The 22,334-nt window shown below is 48.0% G+C and overlaps 1 protein-coding gene across 2 annotated transcripts in view; it reads right to left on the reverse strand.

Moving 5' to 3' along the window:
• Positions 1-16,504: 16,504 nt before the first annotated feature.
• The window catches only part of LOC144509092 (serine/threonine-protein phosphatase 6 regulatory subunit 3-like), a 116,439-nt gene continuing 110,609 nt past the window's right edge, over positions 16,505-22,334 (reverse strand). For both annotated transcript variants that reach the window (XM_078237430.1, XM_078237428.1), the window contains exon 23: positions 16,505-20,851. In XM_078237430.1, the coding sequence (XP_078093556.1) occupies positions 20,848-20,851 (4 nt within the window). In that variant the 3' untranslated portion in view covers positions 16,505-20,847. The remainder of the gene's footprint in view (positions 20,852-22,334) is intronic.

Genomic DNA, 22,334 nt, shown 5'->3' on the forward strand with positions numbered 1-22,334 from the left:
ATTTTATAAGTTTCTATGAGATCCTCTCTCACTCTTCCAAACTCCAGTGAATATAATCCTAACCGACTTAGTCTCTCCGCATATGACAGGCCCTCCATCCCAGGAATCAGCCTGGTAAACCTTCACTGAACTCCCTCTATAGCAAGGACATCCTTCCTCAGATAAGGGCACCAAAACGGCAGGCAATACTCCCTGGCTGGTACCACAGGCGAAACGGTTTATTATCAATATACGCCCCGCCACCACGGTCAGAGAGGCCGGAGAATTTGGCGCTCAGCCAAATCTCTGTTCGCTGCAGCGGGACTGGAGAATCCTGTCCAACATTTATACAAGATAAGGGCCTGATGGAACGAACACACCAAGTCCACTCTCCTCCTCTCCCCGCGACCAACTGAAGTTCCTCCCAGTCTCAGGAGCACACGCCCTCGCTCCTGATTGGTTCAACTTCCCGCGCGCCTTCTCCCCGATCGCACGGGCTCGCGAAGGATCGTCCCCTTAAAGGGGCCGCGTTACCACAAAAGAGTGAAAGACTTGAAAGACCCACTGTTTAGAAAACGTTGCCAAAGTGATCCTCTCTCGCCTTCTTAAAGTTAAATTTAAAGTTTTAAAGTTAAAGTTTTAAAGTTTTAAAGTTAAAGTTTTAAAGTTTTAAAGTTAAAGTTTTAAAGTTAAAGTTTTAAAGTTAAAGTTAAGGTTAAAGATTAAAAGTTAAAAGTTAGAAGTTAAAGTTTATTTATTAGTGTCACAAGTAAGTCTTACATTAACACTGCAATGAAGTTACTGTGAAAATCCCCTAGTCGCCACACTCCGGCGCCTGTTCGGTTACACTGAGGGAGAATTTAGCATGGCAAATCCACCTAACCTGCACAACTTTGGACACTAAGGGGCAATTTTGCATGGTCAATCCACCTAACCCACACATCTTTGGACACTAAGGGGCAATTTTGCATGGCCAATCCACCTAACTAGCACATCTTTGGACACTAAGGGTCAATTTAAAGTTTATTTCTTTATTAGTGTCACAAGTAGGCTTACATTAACACTGCAATGAAGTTACTGTGAAATTCCCCTAGTCGCCACACTCCGACACCTGTTCGGGTCACTGCACCCTAACCAGCATGCCTTTCAGACTGTGGGAGGAAACCGAAGCACCTGGAGGGAAACCCACGCAGACACGGGGAGAACGTGCAGACTCCACACAGACAGTGACCCCAAGCCGGGAATCGAACCCAGATCCCTGGCGCAGTGAGGCAGCAGTGCTAACCACTCTGCCGCCCCTTTACCACGATTTTTTAAAAAAGAACACGCAGAAATAAAAAAGAGTGGGATCATCTCTGAATCCAAGTATCACAGCAGTCAAATGTGACATAAATGGTAAATGAAGAAGTGGGTAAATGCCCTCCCCAGCCCCGGGGGTGTGGGCTGCGTTATCGAGTACAGGCGAGTGGACAATTATATCCAATCTTTCTCAACTGCATTGCTGGGTTGATCGATAAAAACATAAGGGGCAGCATTTTTCTACTCCTGTCTCTGCCCACAGCACATCAGTCGCCACTCATCTTCCGAATGGAGAGCTAATCGCTGTGGCTAGTCAAGAAATCATCGCTTTTGACATTCAGCAGCTCTGCTGAGGAGCCAGGTTGAGACCGAAGGCAATTCTTCAAACGTTGCCAGAGGATTAACAGCTGCTTACCGCCACCACCTGACTGGGGAGCCACACATTGATTTCAATGGCACATCAGAGCAGCCCCGAAGACAGAACATCACTGCAGAGAGTGGTATGAATATCGAAAACTGTTGGTATCGTGGGGATCACTCCATTTCTGAGAATATAAATAAAGGGCTAACTCAGAAAATATGGGTTAGTCTGTCTTGACAGGGATTACAGAGGATAGCATGACTCGAATAAAATGAAGGCATACAAAGAATGGAATGCTCTGGGGGAAAAAAATTACTTACCACCACATAAGTAATATAATTATGGGTGTAATTGTATTCTAGTAAAGACCTATTGGGTGAACAAGGTAGGAAATCCATTGTATTGAGGAATGTGATTGGATCTGTACAGATTTGAATATACTCGTCTGATCTGTATAAAAGACAGCTGTAACAAGATAACTGAGAGCAGATCCTTCTGACCATTCCCAATGGCCATTGTAAATGCAAAATAAAGTAATATTGCGTGGATTTGCCGCGATGTAGGTTGTTCTTTAAAAATTTTCTTTAGCGTTTCCAAGCCATTGTAATGAGTGCGTTAAAAAAAAAGAAAAATAATTTTTTCCCCCATAATTCATGGGACATGGGTATCACTGGCTGGGCCAGCATCTATTGCCCATCCCTAGTTGCTCTTGCTCAGAGGGCATTTGAGAGTCAACTACGTTGCTGTGGCCTAGTGGTATTCCCGCTAGACTATTCGTCCAGAACCTCAACTAATGTTCTGGGGACCCGGGTTCGAATCCCGCCACGGCAGATGGTGGAATTTGAATTCAATAAAAAATATCTGAAATTAAGAATCTATTGATGACCATGAAACCATTGCCGATTGTCGGAAAAACCCATCTGGTTCAACTAATGTCCCTTTCGGGAAGGAAATCTGCCGTCCTTACCCGGTCTGGCCTACACGTGACTCCAGAGCCACAGCAATGTGGTTGACTCTCAACTGCCCTCGGGCAACTAGGGATGGGCAATAAATGCTGTCCCAGCCAGCGACGCCCATGTCCCACAAATGAATTTTAAGAAACCAAGAATTGAATTTAAGTTCCACCAGAGGCCATAGTGGGATCAGTGAGATTGAAAGCTACCCTCCTCCCAAGAGTATTAGCCTGGGCATCTAGATTCTTCATCCACGACCTCACCACCACATCACTGCCTCCTGGCTCACAGTAAGGTTTGAAAAACTGAGTTTGGATAGCTTCCTTTCCATCAGATGGGATTAGGAATGCTCAGTGTGTAAGGAAAGGTACCATTACAGGCTGAAGACGAGTTTAAGTGTGGTCATTTTTATAATATCATAGAATCCTTACAGTGCAGCGGGAGGCCATTCGGCCCATCGAGTCTGCACTCAATCTCTGATGTGGAGATGCCGGCGTTGGACTGGGGTGGGCACAGTAAGTAGTCTCACAATACCATGTTAAAGTCCAACAGGTTTATTCGGTAGCACGAGTGTTTTGGAGCGCTGCCCCTTCATCAGGTGAATCACCCACCTTGTTCCCTGATAGAGTATCCAGGCCCTCTCCCCCACCCTATCCCCGCAACCCCTCATATTTACCATGGCTAATCCATTTAACCTATCCATTTAACCTCCTCAAAACACATTTTTGGACACTAAGGGGTATTGACTCTGTCTACACTTCCTGTTGTTTCAGAAAAGCAGCCAGCATAATTAAGGACCCCACGCACCCCGGACATTCTCTCTTCCATCTTCTTCCCGTTGGGAAAAAGATACAAAAGTCCGAGTTCACGTACCAACCGACTCAAGAACAGCTTCTTCCCTGCTGCCATCAGACTTTTGAATGGACCTACCTTGCATTAAGTTGATCTTTCTCTACACCCTAGCTATGACAGTAACACTACATTCTGCACTCTCTCCTTTCCTTCTCTATGAACGGTATGCTTTGTCTGTATAGCGCGCAAGAAACAATACTTTTCACTGTATACTAATACATGTGACAATAATAAATCAAATCAAATCAATTTAGCATGGCCAATCCACCTAACCCGCACATCTTTGGACTGTGGGAGGAAACCAGAGCACCCGGAGGAAACCCACGCAGACATGGGGAGAATGTGCAGACTCCGCACAGACAGCAACCTGAGGTGGGAATTGAACCCGGGTCCCTGGTGCTGTGCCGCCCCATTACATGGAATATCTGGTAGAGAAACAGGCTGTTCAGTGCAGCCAGTCCCTGCCAGTGTTTAAGCTCCACTTGAGCCTTGGCTATATCTATCACAACCCTTTAGTCCCCTCTCCCTCAGAGGCTAACTTCCACTTCAATGCAACAATACCATTCACTTCAACCACTCCCAGTGGGAGCGACTGACTCATTCTCACTCTCTGGGTGAACAAGTTTCTTCTGGATTCCTGATTAGATTTCTTGGTGACTATCGATGGGGCGGCACGGTAGCACAGTGGTTAGCACTGCTGCCTCAACAGCGCCGGGGACCCGGGTTCGATTCCCGGCTTGGGTCACTGTCTGTGTGGAGTCTGCACGTTCTCCCCGTGTCTGCGTGGGTTTCCTCCGGTTTCCTCCCACAGTCCAAAAGACATGCTGATTAGGTGGATTGGCCACGCTAAATTCTCCCTCAGTGGACCTGAACAGGTGCTAGAGTGTGGTGACTGGGGGATTTTCACAGTGACTTCATTGCAGTGTTAATGTAAGCCTACTTGTCATACTAATAAATAAACTTTACTTTTTACTTTGCTTTTGAGGGGGTTATTCTCTTTTTTAGCGCAGTGGGCTGGGAGATTTCAGCGGCGCAGGATTAGTGTGATCCATGGTAGGTGTCCAGCCCCAAGCGCGTCTCCCAGCGCCGGGTTTTCAGCACCGTCAGCTCTGTGCCAGAAGGAGGCGCAGAGCACTGCATTAGATAGGCAGCCCTCCATTTCCATCTAATTTAAATTTTAAATTAAAGTCTCCAGGCCCGCCAGCCTGCCCCCGCCCCCCCCCCCCCTCCCGCCACCCCAACCCCAGGAGTATTTCACTCCAGTGGGGATTGCTATGGCTCCCCAGCTAGCTAGCGGCCCGAACCCATTGGAGTGAAAGGGGGGCAATTGAAGCCCCCAGAGGGTCGGGCAGTGGGGAGGGGTTGCTTCCTGGGCATTGGCACCTTGGCATTGCCAGCCTGGGCCCTCTGGCACTATCCAAGGGGCAAAGTGGTAATGCCCAGGGGGCATCTTGGCAATGCCCACCAGGCATGGGGCAGTGCCAAGGGCGCAGGGCCTATTGGGGTGGGGCCTGAAGGAGTGCTGGGCCTCCAGGGGCAATCTGTGGGGGTGGAGGGGGTCCCGCTTCCAATCTGCAGTCGGGATCATTGGGGGAGGGCAGGAGGCCAGCGATCGGGGCTGGCCATTGGGGAGGGGGAGAGGGGAATAGCTTGCTGGGGGGACGGGTCGGGGCTGCAGGTGAGGGGGTGTCGGCACTCTGGGGGTGGGTCGAGGCTGGGCCCAGGCATGCTTGGGGAACCAGCGATCGGGCCATGGAGGGTTGGAGGACCAGCCATGTGGGGGTCGTGGGGCTGGCCAGCGATCGGGAGGCCGGCAGTGCAGGGCCACTGTGAATGCGCCCATCTCGGCATTGACAGATCACAGTGGCTCGCTCAGCGCTGTGCTGCCGCTCTCTCCCGTGGGAACAGAGCCCAGCCACAAATTTTCAACGTGAATCTCACCAGGGCACTCAGCAAAGCAGGGTGCGCGGGAGATTCTTCTCTCAACTCTCACTCAAAAATAAACAGCGTGATTTACTCCAGTTCTCACACAAATTCAACACTTTTTTGGGAGAATCCCGCCCCCTAATTTACAGGACAGGGAGCAGACCATTCAGCCCAGCTGGTCTCTGCTTCACAGAAGCCTCCTCCTAGTCTATTTCATCTAACTGCATCTTCCTCCTCCCCCTCTAACCTCAGGGGGTGTTGGTGACCATGGACTTCCATTGGATTGATCCATGGTGATGCTTGGCAAAGTACCGTAGGGGCTTGCTGTAACCATCTGCACCAGGCATCTCTCCCACTCTCACCGCCTGTCCTCTGGCTTTTTGGGGGGATTTACAGGCTGGATAATCGACCTGTTTCGCCACGTTATGATTGCACCTTCCATGGCCATCAAGTCCTGAATTGGGACTTGAACCCAGAGATAGTAACACACCCACTGCGCCACAAGACTCCCTAACCCCAGCAACATGTCCTATTCCTTTATCCATCTTTCACCATCTAACTAGCCCTGAAAAACATCTCTGTTTTTCATCGCGACTATCTTTCATTTTAATTAGTTGATGGAATCTGTGCCCAACCCTAATTACATAGAAACATAGAAGATAGGAGCAGGAGGAGGCCATTCGGCCCTTCGAGCCTGCTCCGCCGTTCATTACGATCACGGCTGATCATCCAACTCAATAGCCTAATCCTGCTTTCTCCCCATAATCTTTTATCCCATTCGCCCCAAATCCCAAATCCAGCCGCCTCTTGAATATATTCAATGTTTTGGCATCAACTACTTCCTGTGGTAATGAATTCCACAGGCTCACCACTCTTTGGGTGAAGAAATATCTCCTCACCTTCATCCTAAATGGTCTACCCTGAATCCTCAGACTGTGACCCCTGGTTCTGGACTCCCCCACCATCAGGAACATCCTCCCTGCATCTACCCTGTCTAGTCCTGTTAGAATTTTATAAGTCTCTATGAGATCCCCTCTCATTCGTCTGACCTCCAGCGAAAATAACCCTAACCTAGTCAATCTCTCCTCATACATCAGTCCCGCCATCCCCGGAATCAGTCTGGTTTGATTGCCCATGTGAAGGTGATGGTGAGCCGCTGTCTTGAAATGCCGCAATCCGGATGATGTAGGTACACCCACAGTGCTGGTAGGGAGGGGGTTCCAGGACTTTGACCCAGCGACAGTGAAGGAACGGCCAATGTGGTTCCAAGTCAGAATGGTGAGTGACTTGGAGGGGAAACTTGCAGGTGTTCACATTCTGACCCTTGTGGTAGCAAGTTCCACATTCTAGTCACTCTCTGGGTGAGGACATTTCTCCTGAAAATCCTTATTGGATTTGTTAGTGACTATCTTCAAATAGATTTGGAAAGAACGTTCCCAATTGTGGGAGAACCAGAGGTCATAGCTTGAAGATAAGACCTTTTAGGACTGAGGTGAGGAGAAATTTCTTCACCCAGAGGGTGGTGAATGTGTGGAATTCACTACCACAGAAAGTAGTTGAGGCCAAGAAGGAATTAGATATAACTCTTGGGGTTAAAGGAATCAAGAGATATGGAGAGGAAGGGGGGGGGGATCAGGATATTCAATTTGATGGTCAGCCATGATCAAAATGAATGGCAGAGCAGGCTCGAAGGTCAAATGGCCTACTCCTGCTTCTCGTTTCTATGTTTAAGTCACAACTGTGCTTATCAGATGAGATGTTAAGCCAAGGCTTTGTCCATCTGTTCTCTCAGGCAGATGCAGGACATCACATGGCCACTATCTCAAAGAAAATCTGGAATGTTCTCCCCCAGTGTCTTTATCAATCCCAACAAATGATCTGCTCGTTGCCCCTTTGCTGTTTGTGGGAGCTTGCTGTGCACAAATTGACCACACTCCGAAAATACTTCATTGGGCGTAAAGCGCTTTTGAGACATCGCGAGATCATGAAAGGCGCTATATAAATGCAAGTCCCTTTTCTTTTAAACAAAAAGGTCAGTCGCGAGGTTGCAGACATTGTGGCTCCAGTAATTTCTGGCAGAGCGAGTTTGTACGGACATCCTAAATGACCTTTATTTTCTGTGTCTTTCAGATCAGATGTCAAGCCAAGGCTTTGTCCACCTGCTCTCTCAGGCGGATGCAGGACATCGCTTGGCCACTATCTCAAAGAAAATCGAGAATGTTCGCCCCCAGTGTCTTTATCAATCCAAAACAAATGATCTGCTCGTTACCACGTTGCTGTTTGTGGGAGCTTGCTGTGCACCCCACACTCCGAAAGTACTTCATTGGCCATAAAGCATGCTCTCTGAATAAATAAGTTTCTCCTGAAAAACCTTACAGGATTTATTTGTGACTATCTTATATTTATGACCTCTGGACTGACATCTCCCAACTGGGCACTTTACAGCCTTCTAGACTGAACATTAAGTTCAACAACTTCAGAGCACGAACTCTTTCTCCACCTTCACCCCATGTCCATTTATTTTATTCCATTTCATTTCATCTCTGTACTCGGGAGTTTAGAAGGATGAGGGGGGGATCTTATTGAAACTTACAGGATACTGCGAGGCCTGGATAGAGTGGACGTGGAGAGGATGTTTCCACTAGTAGGAAAAACTAGAACCAGAGGGCACAACCTCAGGCAAAAGGTACGATCCTTTAAAACAGAGATGAGGAGGAATTTCTTCAGCCAGAGAGTGGTGAATCTGTGGGAACGCTTTGTCGCAGAAGGCTGTGGAGGCCAGGTCATTGAGTGTCTTTAAGACAGAGATAGATAGGTTCTTGATTAATAAGGGGATCAGGAGTTATGGGGAAAAGGCAGGAGAATGGGGATGAGAAAAATACCAGCCATGATTGAATGGCGGAGCAGACTCGATGGGCCGAGTGCCTTATGGTCATCTCATTCATCTATTTTAACATCCTTCTTTTTCGCTTTTATTTACCCACTTCTCCATTCCAGCTCACCTTCTTTCCACACCCCCGCCCCCCACCTCAGTGCAACTGCCACATTTCTCTATCTGTATCTCTGTTCTGCCATTCTCACATTCTGCCCACTTAATGGACACTCTTAGCTTCTCAGCCTTCTGTATCCTCATTTACATTCCCTTTGTCTAATACCAACCCCACCCACAACCACCCCCCCCCCCCCCCACCCCACACTCCAACAGTATAAATCTTTTCTGATTTTCTTTGCTCTTAGCTCCGACGAAGGGTCATCCAGACTCGAAACGTTGGCTCTATTCTCTCCCCACAGATGCTGTAAGACCTGCTGAGATTTTCCAGCATTTCCTGTTTCTGTTTCAGATTCCAGCATCCCGCAGTACTTTGCTCTGATGTTTATGCCCACTAGTTTTGGGCTGCCCCACGCGCACAGACATCACCAAACCCCCTTCATAATTTTAAAGCCCTTTATTAAGTCATCCCCTGGCCTACCCTTAGCTGGAGATCAGAGTTCCAGCTTGTTGAGTCTTTCCTGATGGTTAAAACCACTCAGTTCTGACCTAGATTTGAGCCATTAGCTTTATGCATTTTGTACAATTGTACCTACCCTGGGATTACAGATGGATCTTCTGCAAGTCCTTTACTCAATGACTTGATCTATTTAGAGGTTTCCGGATGTGATTCCACCTCGATAAAAGGAGGTGCAGCGGCCCCAATCAGTCCATATCCTTCCACATTAGCAAATAGTGCCAATCGCATTTCTTTTCAACTCCTTTTCTTACGTTCAACCGTTCAAATCCAACTTTCAATGTCGATGCATTTCCTGTCTTGAGTGCTAATCCCAGAAATGGATTTGATTTATTATTGTCACATGCATTGGGATAGTGAAAAGTATTGTTTCTTGCGTGCTATCCAGACAAAACATACCATTCATAGAGTACATAGGGGGAAAAGGAAAGGAGAGGATGCAGAATGTAGTGTTACAGTCATAGCTCGGGTGTAGAGAAAGATCAATTTAATATAAGGTAGGTCCATTCAAAAATCTGACAGCAGCAGGGAAGAAGCTGTTCCTGAGACGGTTGGTACGTGACCTCAGACTTTTGTATCTTTTTCCCGACAGAAGAAGGTGGAAGAGAGAATGTCCGGGGTACGTGGGGTTCTTAATTATGCTGGCTGCTTTCCCGAGGCAGCGGGAAGTGTAGACAGAGTCAATGGATGGGAGGCTGGTTTGCGTGATGGACTGGGTTTCGTTCACAACCCTTTGTAGTTTCTTGTGGTCTTGGTCAGAGCAGGAGCCAGACCAAGCTGTGATACATCTGGAAAGGATGCATCTGTAAAAACTGGTGAGAGTCGTAGCAGACGTGCCGAATTTCCTTAGCCTCCTGAGAAAGTAGAGGCATTGGTGGGCTTTCTTAACTATAGCATTGGCGTGGAGGGACCAGGACACGTTGCTGGTGATCTGGACACCTAGGAACTTGAAGCTTTCAACCCTTTCCACTTCATCCCCATTAATGTAGGCAGCGGAGAATTCCTTAGAACTCAAGTTTCTCCATTTTCCTACACTTGAACCTTGTGTCTATAACCCCTGATCCCCGACTTCTCAACTGTTGGGATTAAGTAATGGGAAACTATTTAAATATATGATGAATAAGAGTCAGAATAATCAGACTTCCCCAGTCCATGTTTGCACAGGTATAACATTCTTACCTGATCTGGCTTCACACCACAGCTGATCTCTCTCATGCTCCATCCTAGATAAGAACTATTGATTTAAGTTCCCAACAATGTTCGTATCAGACAAGGTAGCTGTTCAGAGAGGCTCAAAGGAGCTTATCTGTTGAGAGGTAGATGCGAGATTGGGCATGGGTACTCCAATTAGCTACACCACAATTAGGGGAGGTGGTGGCATGGTGGTATTGTCACCAGACTAGTATTCCAGAGATCCTGAGTTTGAATCCCGCCACGGCAGATGGTGAAATTTGAATTCAATAAAAACCTGGAGTTAAGAATCTACTGATGACGATGAAATGATTGTCGGAAAAGTCCACCTGGTTCACTAATGTGAAATCTGTCCTTACCCGGTCTGGCCTACATGTGACTCCAGACCTACAGCAATGTGGTTGACTCTCAACTGCCCCCTGAAATGGCCAAGCAAACCACTCAGTTGAAAGGCAATTAGGGATGGGTAACAAATGTTGGCCTTGCCTGTGGTGCACACATCCCTTGAATGAATTTAAAAAAACGACCCTCTTGGGTCTAGTGACCACAATATGGTCGAATTTCTGATTCAGATGGAAGAGGAGAAAGTTTGGTCCCAAACCAGTGTCCTCTGTTTGAACAGAGGGAAATATGTTAGGATGAGGGATGAATTGGCTAAGGTAGACTGGGAGAGCAGGCTGGCAGGTAGGATAGCTGAGGAACAGTGGAGGATTTTTAAGGAGATCCTTTTCAGTTCTCAGCAATATATTCCAGCAAAAAACGAAGGAAATAAAGGAGAGTATTAAAATAAAAACAGCTGCGTACAGAGTGGCCAAAAATAGTGGAGAAACAAGTGATTGGGAAAAATTTAAGAAACAACAAAGAGAGACTAAGAAAGCGATAAAGAAAGGAAGGATAGACTATGAAGCTAGGCTAGCAACTAATATAAAAAATGATAGTAAAAGTTTTTATAAATATATAAAAAGGAATAGAGTGGCTAGAGTGAATGTTGGACCCTTGGAGGACGAGAGGGGGGAGTTAATAGTGGGAAATGAGGATATGGCTGAGTCTTTAAATAAGTTTTTTGTGTCGGTCTTCACGGTGGAGGACACAAATAGTTTGCCAAATATTAACGATAGAGGGTTGGCAGCAAGAGAAATACTTAATACGATTAATGTTACCAGAGAGGCAGTGCTGGGTAGACTAATGGGACTGAAGGTGGACAAGTCCCCGGGTCCGGATGGAATGCATCCCAGGGTATTGAAAGAAATGTCAGAGGTAATAGTGGATGCGTTAGTGATTATTTATCAAAACTCGTTGCATTCTGGGGTAGTGCCGGTTGATTGGAAAACGGCTAATGTTACGCCGCTGTTTAAATAAGGAAGGAGACAAAAGGCGGGTAACTATAGGCCGGTCAGCTTAACGTCTGTAGTAGGGAAAATGCTGGAATCCATTATTAAAGAAGAGATAGCAGGGCATCTGGATAGAAATGGTTCGATCAATCAGACGCAGCATGGATTCATGAGGGGAAAGTCGTGCTTGACGAACATGTTGGATTTTTATGAAGATGTGACTAGGGCGGTTGATGGAGGAGAACCGGTGGATGCGGTGTTTTTGGATTTCCAAAAGGCGTTTGATAAGGTGCCCCATAAAAGGCTGCTGAAGAAGATTAGGGCACACGGAGTTGGGGGTAGTGTGTTAAAGTGGATTGGGGACTGGCTATCCGACAGGAAGCAAAGAGTCGGAATAAATGGGTGTTTTTCCGGTTGGAGGAAGGTAACTAGTGGCGTGCCGCAGGGATCGGTACTCGGGCCGCAACTGTTTACCATTTATATAGATGATCTGGAGGAGGGGACGGAGTGTAGGGTAACGAAGTTTGCAGACGACACAAAGATAAGTGGAAAAGTGAATCGTGTGGAGGACGGAGAAGATCTGCAGAGAGATTTGGACAGGCTGAGTGAGTGGGCGAGGACATGGCAAATGGAGTATAACGTTGAGAAATGCGAGGTTATACACTTTGGAGTAAATAATAACAAATGGGATTACTATCTCAATGGAAACAAATTAAAACATGCTACCGTGCAAAGGGACCTGGGGGTCCTTGTGCATGAGACGCAAAAGCCCAGTCTGCAGGTACAACAGGTGATCAAGAAGGCAAATGGGATGTTGGCCTATATTGCGAAGGGCATAGAATATAAAAGCAGGGATGTCTTGATGCACCTGTACAGGGCATTGGTGAGGCCGCAGCTGGAATACTGTGTGCAGTATTGGTCCCCTTATATGAGGAAGGATATATTGGCATTGGAGGGAGTGCAGAGAAGGTTCACCAGGTTGATACCGGAGATGAGGGGTTTGGATTATGAGGAGAGGCTGAGGAGATTGGGTTTGTACTCGTTGGAGTTTAGAAGGATGAGGGGGGATCTTATGGAGACTTATAAGATAATGCGGGGGCTGGATAGGGTGGAGGCGGAGAGATTCTTTCCACTTAGTAAGGAAGTTAAAACTAGAGGACACAGCCTCAAAATAAAGGGGGGTCGGTTTAAGACAGAGTTGAGGAGGAACTTCTTCTCCCAGAGGGTGGTGAATCTCTGGAATTCTCTGCCCGCTGAGGTGGTGGAGGCTACCTCGCTGAATATGTTTAAAGCGCGGATGGATGGATTCCTGATCGGTAAGGGAATTAAGGGTTATGGGGATCAGGCGGGTAAGTGGTACTGATCCACGTCAGATCAGCCATGATCTTATTGAATGGCGGGGCAGGCTCGAGGGGCTAGATGGCCTACTCCTGCTCCTATTTCTTATGTTCTTAAATGCTGTCTTTATGTCATTAGCATTGCCCTAGCAACTCAGCATCAAATAACAAAAGAACTAGGAGCAGGAGTAGGCCAGTCAGCTCCTCGAGCCTGCTCCGCCATTCAATACAATCGTGGCTGATCTCATCTTGGCCTCATCTCCACCTTCCTGCCCGCTCCCCATAACCTTTCATCCAGCTCCTAATTAAAAGCCTATCCAGCTCCTCAAATTTTAGTCATAGAGGTTTACAGCATGGCAACAGGCCCTTCAGCCCAACTTGTCCACGCCGCCCTTTTTTTTAAACCCCTAAGCTCGTCCCAATTGCCCCCATTTGGCCCATATCCTTCTATACCCATGAAACTGTCTAAATGATTTTTAAAAGACAAAATTGCACCCGCCTCTACTACTACCTCTGGCAGCTTGTTCCAGACACTCACCACCCTGTGTGTGAAAAAATTGCCCCTCTGGACCCTTTTGTGTATCTCCCCTCTCACCTTAAACGTATGCCCTCTAGTTTTAGACTCCCCGACCTTTGGGAAAAGATATTGACTATCTAGCTGATCTATGCCCCTCATAATTTTATAGACCTCCATAAAATCACCCCTCAGCCTTCTACGCTCCAAAGAAAAAAAGTCTCAGTCTATCTAACCTCTCCTTATAATTCAAACCATCAAGTCCCGGTAGCATCCTAGTAAAGTTTAGTGTTTGGGTGTCCACTGCACTTTGGGGTAGAGAATTCCACAGACTCACCACCCTTTAAGCGAAGCAATTCCTCCTCATTACGGTTTTAAATCTGCCACCCCTTAGCCTAAAACTATGGCCTCTCGTTCTAGAATGCCCAAGGGAAAACATCCACTCTATGTCGACCCTGTCAATCTCTTTTAGCGTCTTGTATACCCCAATTAGATCTCCTCTTCTAAACTCTAGAGAGCATCGACCTAAACTGCTCAATCTCTCTTCATAAGATAATCCTTGGAATCGATCTGAACTTTCCCTGAACCGCCTCTAATGCATTTACATCCTTCCTTAGGTAAGGGGACCAAAACTGTGCGCAGTTCTCCAGATGCGGTCTCACCAATGCCCTATACAGTTTCAACAGCACTGTATAATACAAAAGACAGCATAATTGTTTTTAAATGTATTCGTTCACGGGATGTGGGCATCAGTGGTTGGGGCAGCGTATATTGCCCATCCCTTATTGCCTCTTGAGGTGGTGGTGAGCTGCCTTTTGAGCCGCTGCAGTCCACGAGATGCAAGTACACCCACTGCGCTGTTAGGGAGGGAGTTCCAGGATTGTGATCCAGCGACAGTGACGAAACGGTGATATATTCCCAAGTCAGGGTGCTAAGTGGCTTGGAGGAGAACTTCCTGGTGGTGTTCCCACGTATCTGCTACCAAGCTGGGTAAGGACGGCAGATTTCCTCCCTAAAGACATCAGTGAACCAGATGGGTTTTTCCGACAATCAACAATGGTTTCATGGTCATCAGTAGATTCTTAATTTCTTTTTTATCGAATTCAAATTCCAACAGCTACCGTGGCGGGATTCGAACCTGGGTCCCCAGAACATTAGTTGAGCTTCTGGATTAATAGTCTAGCGATAATACCACTCGACCATCGCCGAGTGGTATTGGAAGGTGCTGGTGAGTTCCGACAGTGCATCTTGTAGATGATACACACGGCTGCAACTGTTCAGCAGTCGTGGAAGGATTAATGTTTGTGGATTGGGTGCCAATCAAGCGGGGCTGCTTTGTCCTGGATGGTGTCAAGCTTCTTGAATATTGTTGGAGCTGCACTCATCCAGACAAATGGGGAGTATTCCATCATACTCCTGACTTGTTCTGAAACAGAAGTTTCAACTGGAAAATGGCAGTATGGTGACACAGTGGTTCGCACTGCTGCCGCACAGCACCAGGGACTTGGATTCGATTCCCAGCTTGGGTCACTATCTGTGTGGAGTTTGCACATTCATCCCATGTCAGCGTGGGATTTCTCCGGGTGCTCCGGTTTCCTCCCACAGTCCAAAGATGTGCGGGTTAGCTGGATTGGCTATGCTAAATTGCCCTTTAGTGTCCCAAGATGTGAGGGTCAGGAAGATTGGCCATGGTAAATGCGTGGGGTTACAGGAAAAGGTCCTGGGTGGTATCTGAGAGTCGGTGCAGACTTGATGAGCCAAATGGCCTCCTTCTGCACTGTAGGGGTTCTATGATTCTATGGTGGAAGACGGAAAAAGTTTGATGCCAAGTGAACAATGTAACCTGACCAGCCACTCCACAACAGAGCGGGTTCAGTCAAAGGACTGGATCACCTGGCCTCCGTCAAAGGCCTACCTGAGGGCTCTCCAAATAGCGACAGCTGTATGTATCAAAGGGAGGAGTGAAATTGTATGATCCAACAAATTGTGGAAGTTAACTTGCCCCCAAGAGTGAGAGTTGTGGCTCAATAGGTGATACAAGGCTCCAGGTTCAAGTCTTACTCGAGTTAGAGTTTGAAAAAAATCAAAGGCAACATTCCAGCACCGTATTGCCAGGGGTACTGAACTGTGGGAGGAGCGACTGCCCGGCTGAGATATTGGAACTGAGGCCCCAGCAACCTGCTGGCTGGATACAAGAGTTACATTGGCATTATCTTGAAGAGGAGCTGACAGTTATACCTGGCGTCCTGGGAAATAGTTAGCCCTCAGGGCGGCATGGTAGCAGTGGTTAGCACTGCTGCTTCACAGTTCCAGGGACCTGGGTTCGATTCCCGGCTTGGGTCACTGTCTGTGTGGAGTTTGCACATTCTCCTCGTGTCTGCGTGGGTTTCCTCCGGGTGCTCCGGTTTCCTCCCACAGTCCAAAGGTGTGCAGGTTAGGTTGATTGGCTATACTAAAATTGTCGTTCGTGTCCTGGGATGCATAGGTTAGAGGGATTAGTGGGTAAATATGTAGGGATATGGGGGTAGGGATTGTGGTCGGTGCAGACTCGATGGGCCGAATGGCCTCTTTCTGCGCTGTAGGGTTTCTAAGTTTCAATCACAGCGGCACAGTGGTTGGCACTGCTGCCTCACAGCGTCAGGGACCCGAGTTCGATTCCCGGCTTGGGTGACTGTCCGTGCGGATTCTGCACGTCCTCCCCGTGTCTGCGTGGGCTTCCACCGGGTGCTCCGGTTTCCCCGCACAGTCCGAAAGACGTGCTGGTTAGATGTATTGGCCATGCTAAATTCTCCATCAGTTTACCCGAACAGGGCGCCAGAGTGCGGCGATTAGGGAATTTTCCCAGCAGCTTCATTGCGGTGTTAAATGCAAGCCTACTTGTGACATTAATAAATAAAAAAAATAAGACTTTCCGCCTCCGACCAGCACTGTTCACCCTCCCTTCAATGTGGCATAACATTCTACCTGGCTCTTCATCAACTTGCAGTGTTCAGATCGTGAGATGAAATATTCGATAATCCTTTGAAATTGATAGAATATTTTATTACAACAGTCAGGTTTGTACAGCCCTACTAACGTGTTTAAGTCTGTACAATTCTGGTATATAAACAATAACATTTCTCCTAGAATATATGTTTACCTTTACAACAAAAAAAATGTTTTAATAGATTTTTTTTTCCTCTCTCTCCTCAGAATCTTTTTTTATTTCAGTGTTTTGTTACCAAAGGAACAGTAATCAGCCAGACAGACACCTGCTGCAGTTTTAAATTTTATTACGATTTGCTGCACACTTCAAACATCAATAATTTTAAAAGAGATGGGATTTCCCCCTCACTTCAACCCACTTTGGCTGGATTTCAAAACCACTCGCCCTGGAGCCGATGCGGACTCGTGTTGTGACCCAGTGCCCATGCGCGTGCCACGAGGCGACTTCTCAGCGTGTTTAGCTTAAATCAATCATCCCCGCCGCGATTCCAGTCGCTCCTGACCTCCTCGACGAACAGGGTCTTCCCCCCACCCCCCCCCACCACCGTACTGACCGACCATGTCCTCCCACACGCCCTTCCCCCCCCCCCACAATGAGTGAAAATCGAGAGAGGACTCGCCAGAAGCCTTGGCTGGAATTTGCTACATACACCCAAGCGTCCCTCCGGCTGCCCCCTAACTGAGCCCAGTTAACAGCTCAGGCCAGGGATCGAATGTGGGAGCCCTCATGGCCCAACAGAATATATATATATATATATATCTATAAATAGATTACAAAGAGTAAAATGGAAGGATTTCTCAGGAGCAACCTCACTTGGGGCTTTGGACAGCCAACCTGCGGAATCCTCACTCTCTTGAATGGAAGCATCATTCGAAACCCTTGGCAAAGTCATAACCTGCGACCAGCTATCTGTTACGCTATTAATATTTGCATACTGCTTGGAAAAAAAAGCAGTCAAATTTTCTCATCTTGCACTCATCAGGGCAGAATCGCAAGACTACCAAGTTTCAAAGGGAGCAATTTGGCATTCCTGCATCTGTCCTGATGAGTGCAAGGTGAAAAGCTTTGATGGGATGTCTCCTTTTTCAGCAATACTTGCGTTCCCTGCTACCAATTGACTATTACTATTCATCTTTGTTGCGCAGGGTAAGAAAATTGTGTTTCAAAACAAAGGGACAATTCTTCAAAGTCTTTTTTGCTTTTGGACGGTAGGAGAGTCAAGGTAGATTGGTGACGGTGGCAGTAACGATGGCTGAACTGGCAGAAGACAGACAAAACTTCAAATAAGCTGATGGGAAAGATTCTGCCCTGATGAGCTGATTGCTGTCACTATATCATATACATATATAGCTCGCTGACTGCCTCTTGTGGGAGGATTGCAGGAGGTTACCACGTGGCTGCAATGTAAAATTCCAATGATACACGCTCGTTCTCCCATAGCTGGTGGCTCACTAGCCAATTAAGCTGGCACTTAGAGGAGCGTACTTACTTCTGGTGTACAGTGCCCAGGATCTAGGGTGGAGTGGAGGATCAAGATGCCGTCTCCACGTTGGGCAGAGATTGTCACTGATCAAATTGTACCCATCCCCTGAACCTCTGCAGCACAAACTCCCCCCCCCACCCCCCACCCCCCACCCCCCCCCCCCCCCTTCTCCCCACGCCCCAATGGGACTCTCAAACATTTGGCTAAAAGTGAAACTCAAGAACGACACGCATTTTGCGAGTAAAGTCTAACTAAAGGAAATCAGAAACATCCTCGTATGACTGACTTCAGCTAACCCCCAGAGATAGGCCTTGAAATTGACCAATAGGATATCCTAAGGCAACATGCCATCAGAGGAGGGTCCGACTCGGAGTCATTTGCAATAAATGCCACCAAATCCACCGGTGCACATGTGCAATGGAGAGCTGTTGGACGACAGCATTTTCTGGGTAGGAACCCCAGTGACCAACTAGGTCACGATGAGTGAACATCCACTTGTTTTGCGGCTTGCTTTAGGAGCCATCCCTTCCCCACCAATTCCCACTCCTCCACCTTCAACGTAACGCAAATTGCTAACACATGCTCGTGGCTTGACAATGGTTCATGCACCAAAAACATGGCTTGCAGGATATTTGCGAACAATCTCCCCGTTGATCTCTCGGACCCGCTGAGTTTACAGGCATCTATGACACGAGAAAAACCACCTCACCCTCGAGGGGGGGGGGAGCTTTGCGAATCTCTCTCAGCCTACTCGGGGAGGACGCTTCTCCCCTCCCCACCTCTTCGCCAGCGAGGACGGCAAAGTCTGGTTTGCCCACGCTGAGGGCAGCACACGGCAGGAGGTCGAGTAAAATACCTGGTGCCCCCACCTGCACCGCCCCGAGTTACTGAAAGGTTTGGAGAGACACCCAAAAATACCAATTTGGGTTGATCGACTCTGAACAACAGAACGCCGGGACTGGAGTTGGACTCGACCAACCAAGCACTCTTCTGGGCCAACCTGGAAGCACCCCCCCCCCCCCCCCCAAACCAACCCCCTCCGCTACCACCCCCTTTTCAGATCTTTTCTTTTGGAATCCAGCCAATGGAAGGTAGGCCCATCTCTTCCTAAAACATCATTTTTGCACAAAAAAAGTTTTCTCCATATGAAAATATAGATAACTCACCATTTAATATTTAACACTGATCAGCTCATGGCATCAAAGACCCCAAAAGGTTTCGAAAACAGTCGCACGAAATAAAGAAACTGGTTGAATCACGTGAAGCAGTTTCCGACAGGAAAGTGAACCAGTCTTGGATTACAGCTACTTTGGGGCTGGGTTTTTTCTTTTAAGATGTTTGCTCTGCGGTCACTCACTGAAGTGCTTCCAGGTCAGTCAGTCTACGAACAGGGTTTTGCTGCGGCTCCAGTTTGGTGTCTACTTGCAGAACCTCACGCTTCCCCAGACCCCCTACGGCCAGGAGGGCGAATATGGCTCGCTCGGCGGACAAACGCGGATGGTCGTCCACACCCCTCTCTCCTGGGGAGATAGAGAGAGAGAGAGAGCAGCAGCAGAGGACACCGGCGACTTTTATTGCTCCTTTAAACACAACTCGAATTGGGAGAGCTTCGAATGGACAGAAGGAAGGAAAAGGAGGAACACAAGAACGGCGTGGCAGCTGGATCACCGCGTTGAGCCCCAACTTGGGACGGGTCCTGAACTGAAGTCGCTGCAACGCACGTGGTATCAAATGGGACAAGAGGAGCACCTTGGTTCAACATCGCACCCTTAAACCATACGATGAAGGCTGGAAACTTCGACAAGCAGTGAGCGGCTTCTTGTTTGCGAGACAAGAATTCCTGATGACCTTGTGTGTATACTCAAGATTTTAAAACGCAAACATTTTGCTGATTCGATTCAAAAGCTTATTGTGTAGCAGGTACAGAAAGTGACATTTTGTTTTTTTTTTGGGAGGGGGTGGGGGCCCCCCCATTTTAGTTTTACTGACTTTACACAAAAATGTACATTATGGCAAGATTAAGAAGCTCGCGAATGCTCACCTTTTGCGAGTGCAATTTTGCCCCCACCCTCTCGCTGTTACATTTCGGCAAAGTTCGAGAATACTAGAATCTGTCCAGCATTTAATGCCAGGTGTCGGGAACAGATCCCCTTTGACTGTAAATAAAAGAGCAGGGATTGGGGGGGGCGACTTGGTGGCTTGTGGAGTCTGGCCTTCCGGACACGCCTCAATGAACCAAAGAAAGGAAGGACTAAATCCCGTTAACCGTTAAGATTGAGAGTCAATCCACTTCATGTACCTCTGGGGCCCTCCACAGGTTACAGAAGAGATGCTCGTTACTGCACCCCCCCCCCCCCCCTCCCCCCAATGAGTCTGGTTCCAACATGGATCTGAAAGGAAGGTTCAGCAATTGTCATTTGATTCCCAGCATAGTTCATTTAGCTAATTGTGTGCGTGTGCGCGCGTGCGTGTGGGGAGGGAGGGGAGGGATGGGGGGGGCGGGGGGGTTGGAGAGAAGGAGGAGCAGGTGGGGCATGAATGTGTCAAGAACTGTAAGATCTCTAGACCGAGAGCTCACCTTTGCTGTGCAAGATTAAATTCAGAAGAAAAAAATATTTAATTACACTGCCCGCCCATCTCCCATACAAATCCATCAATACCCCCTCCTCGAACTCGTCTTTCCCACGACAGGTGCAGCGCATTGCTCCCTCCTGTGCTCACTTTTGTCATAAAGAAACATTTCCTTGGATCCCATGAGCTGAGTTATACATATTGTATTGCTGGTTTATAATAACCCTCATCCCTCCCTCCTTCCCCCGCCCCCCCGACCCTCGCCACGCCGCCACCCCCCCTCGCTCCCTCCCACCTCCCACCCACCCCCCACCACCACTCCCTCCCCAAATCTCTGTCCAATCAGTGCAGCCGAGAGGTTGCCTCTGGGAAGGTGAAGTCTTGATGGCTTTCGCAGCAACGCTCCGCCGAGTGGCAGAGAGCAAAGAGAAATCAGCTCCCAAACCCGAGTGGGGACAGTCCAGGGGTGGGGGGAGGAGGGGGGTAGGGGGTGGTGGGAGTGGGGGCTTCCATTCAGGGATGCACCGAGAAGCACCTTCCTTGTCGCTCTCCGCGGTGTTACCTAGGCACAAGAAACAAAAGGTAAGCAACTTGAACGGAGACGCGCAAGCCCGAACGCAGTTGAAGTTCCTCGCTCGCCTCTCCTTGATGCACTGACTCTTGCTGGGTGAGGGATGCAGGTTGACCCTCTGGTACCCTGCCCAACTGGCCAGCACTGGAGGGGGTACAGCGAATCAGAAAATCATTTCAGTCTGCACAGATATGCGAGAAACCCCTGACATCTCACGAGGAGATTGCCTGGGATGGAGCATTTGAGCTATAAGGAGAGACTGGATAGGCTTGGAACGTTTTCTTTGAAGCAGAGAAGGGCGAGGGGGTACACAATTGCGAGGGGGTATGGACAGGGTGAGTTGGGAGCAGCTGCTCCCCTTGGTTGAGGGGTCAATCACGAGGGGGCATAGTTTGAGGGCGAGGGGCTTCAGAGGGCATTTGTGAAAAAACTTTTTCACTCAGAGGGTGGGAATCTGGAATGCACTGCCTGGGGAAGGAATGGAGGCCGGAATTATAAGAACATAAGAACTAGGAGCAGGAGTAGGACATCTGGCCCCTCGAGCCTGCTCCCCCATTCAATAAGGTCATGGCTGATCTTTTCGTGGACTCAGCTCCACTTACCCGCCCGCTCACCATAACCCTTAATTCCTTTACTGTTCAAAAATGTATCTGTCCTTGCTTTAAAAACATTCAATGAGGTAGCCTCAACTGCTTCACTGGGCAGGGAATTCCACAGATTCACAACCCTTTGGGTGAAGAAGTTCCTCCTCAGCTCAGTCCTAAATCTGCTTCCCCTTATTTTGAGGCCATGCCCCCCCTAGTTCTAGTTTCACCCGCCAGTGGAAACAACCTCCCTGCTTCCATCTTATCCAATCCCTTCATAATTTATATGTTTCTATAAATCCTCCCTCATCCCCCCTAAATTCCAATGAGTATAGCCCCAGTCTACTCGGTCTCTCCTCATAAGCCAACTCTCTCAACTCCGGAATCAACCTAGTGAATCTCCTATATAAACCTTTGGATGAGCACTTGAAATATCATAATATTCAAGGATATGGACAGGAAAATGGGATTAGTGTGACTTTAGCAGTAGGTATTGTTGGTGCAGACTCGATGGGCTGAAAGGCCTTTCCTTCACGGTATGGCTCTTATGCTTCAACATGGAACCTAGGCCAAGGCAGTCCATTGGAGCCAGGTTGCCCAGGGGCTAACGTCAGGCGGCATTTCTTCACTCAGCGGGCAACAAAAACCTAGAACTCTCTCTGAACCCAAGCTGCTCAGGCCAAAGGTCAACAGAAACTTTTATAACCCAGGGTGGCAGGTTTTTACAAAGTGAAACAGTGGGTGCAGGAAATCTGAATTAAAAATGGAGACTGCTGGAAAGACCCCCGTGGCGAGAGAAACAGAGCAAATGTTTCTGGTCATTCGGACCCCCATTTTCTCATTGTCCTGAAATATTCTGCGCTGTTTTTCTCTCTCCAGATGCTGCTGCA

This window comes from Mustelus asterias, chromosome 21, assembly GCF_964213995.1.
Source record: "Mustelus asterias chromosome 21, sMusAst1.hap1.1, whole genome shotgun sequence".
Taxonomy (NCBI): Eukaryota; Metazoa; Chordata; class Chondrichthyes; order Carcharhiniformes; family Triakidae; genus Mustelus; species Mustelus asterias.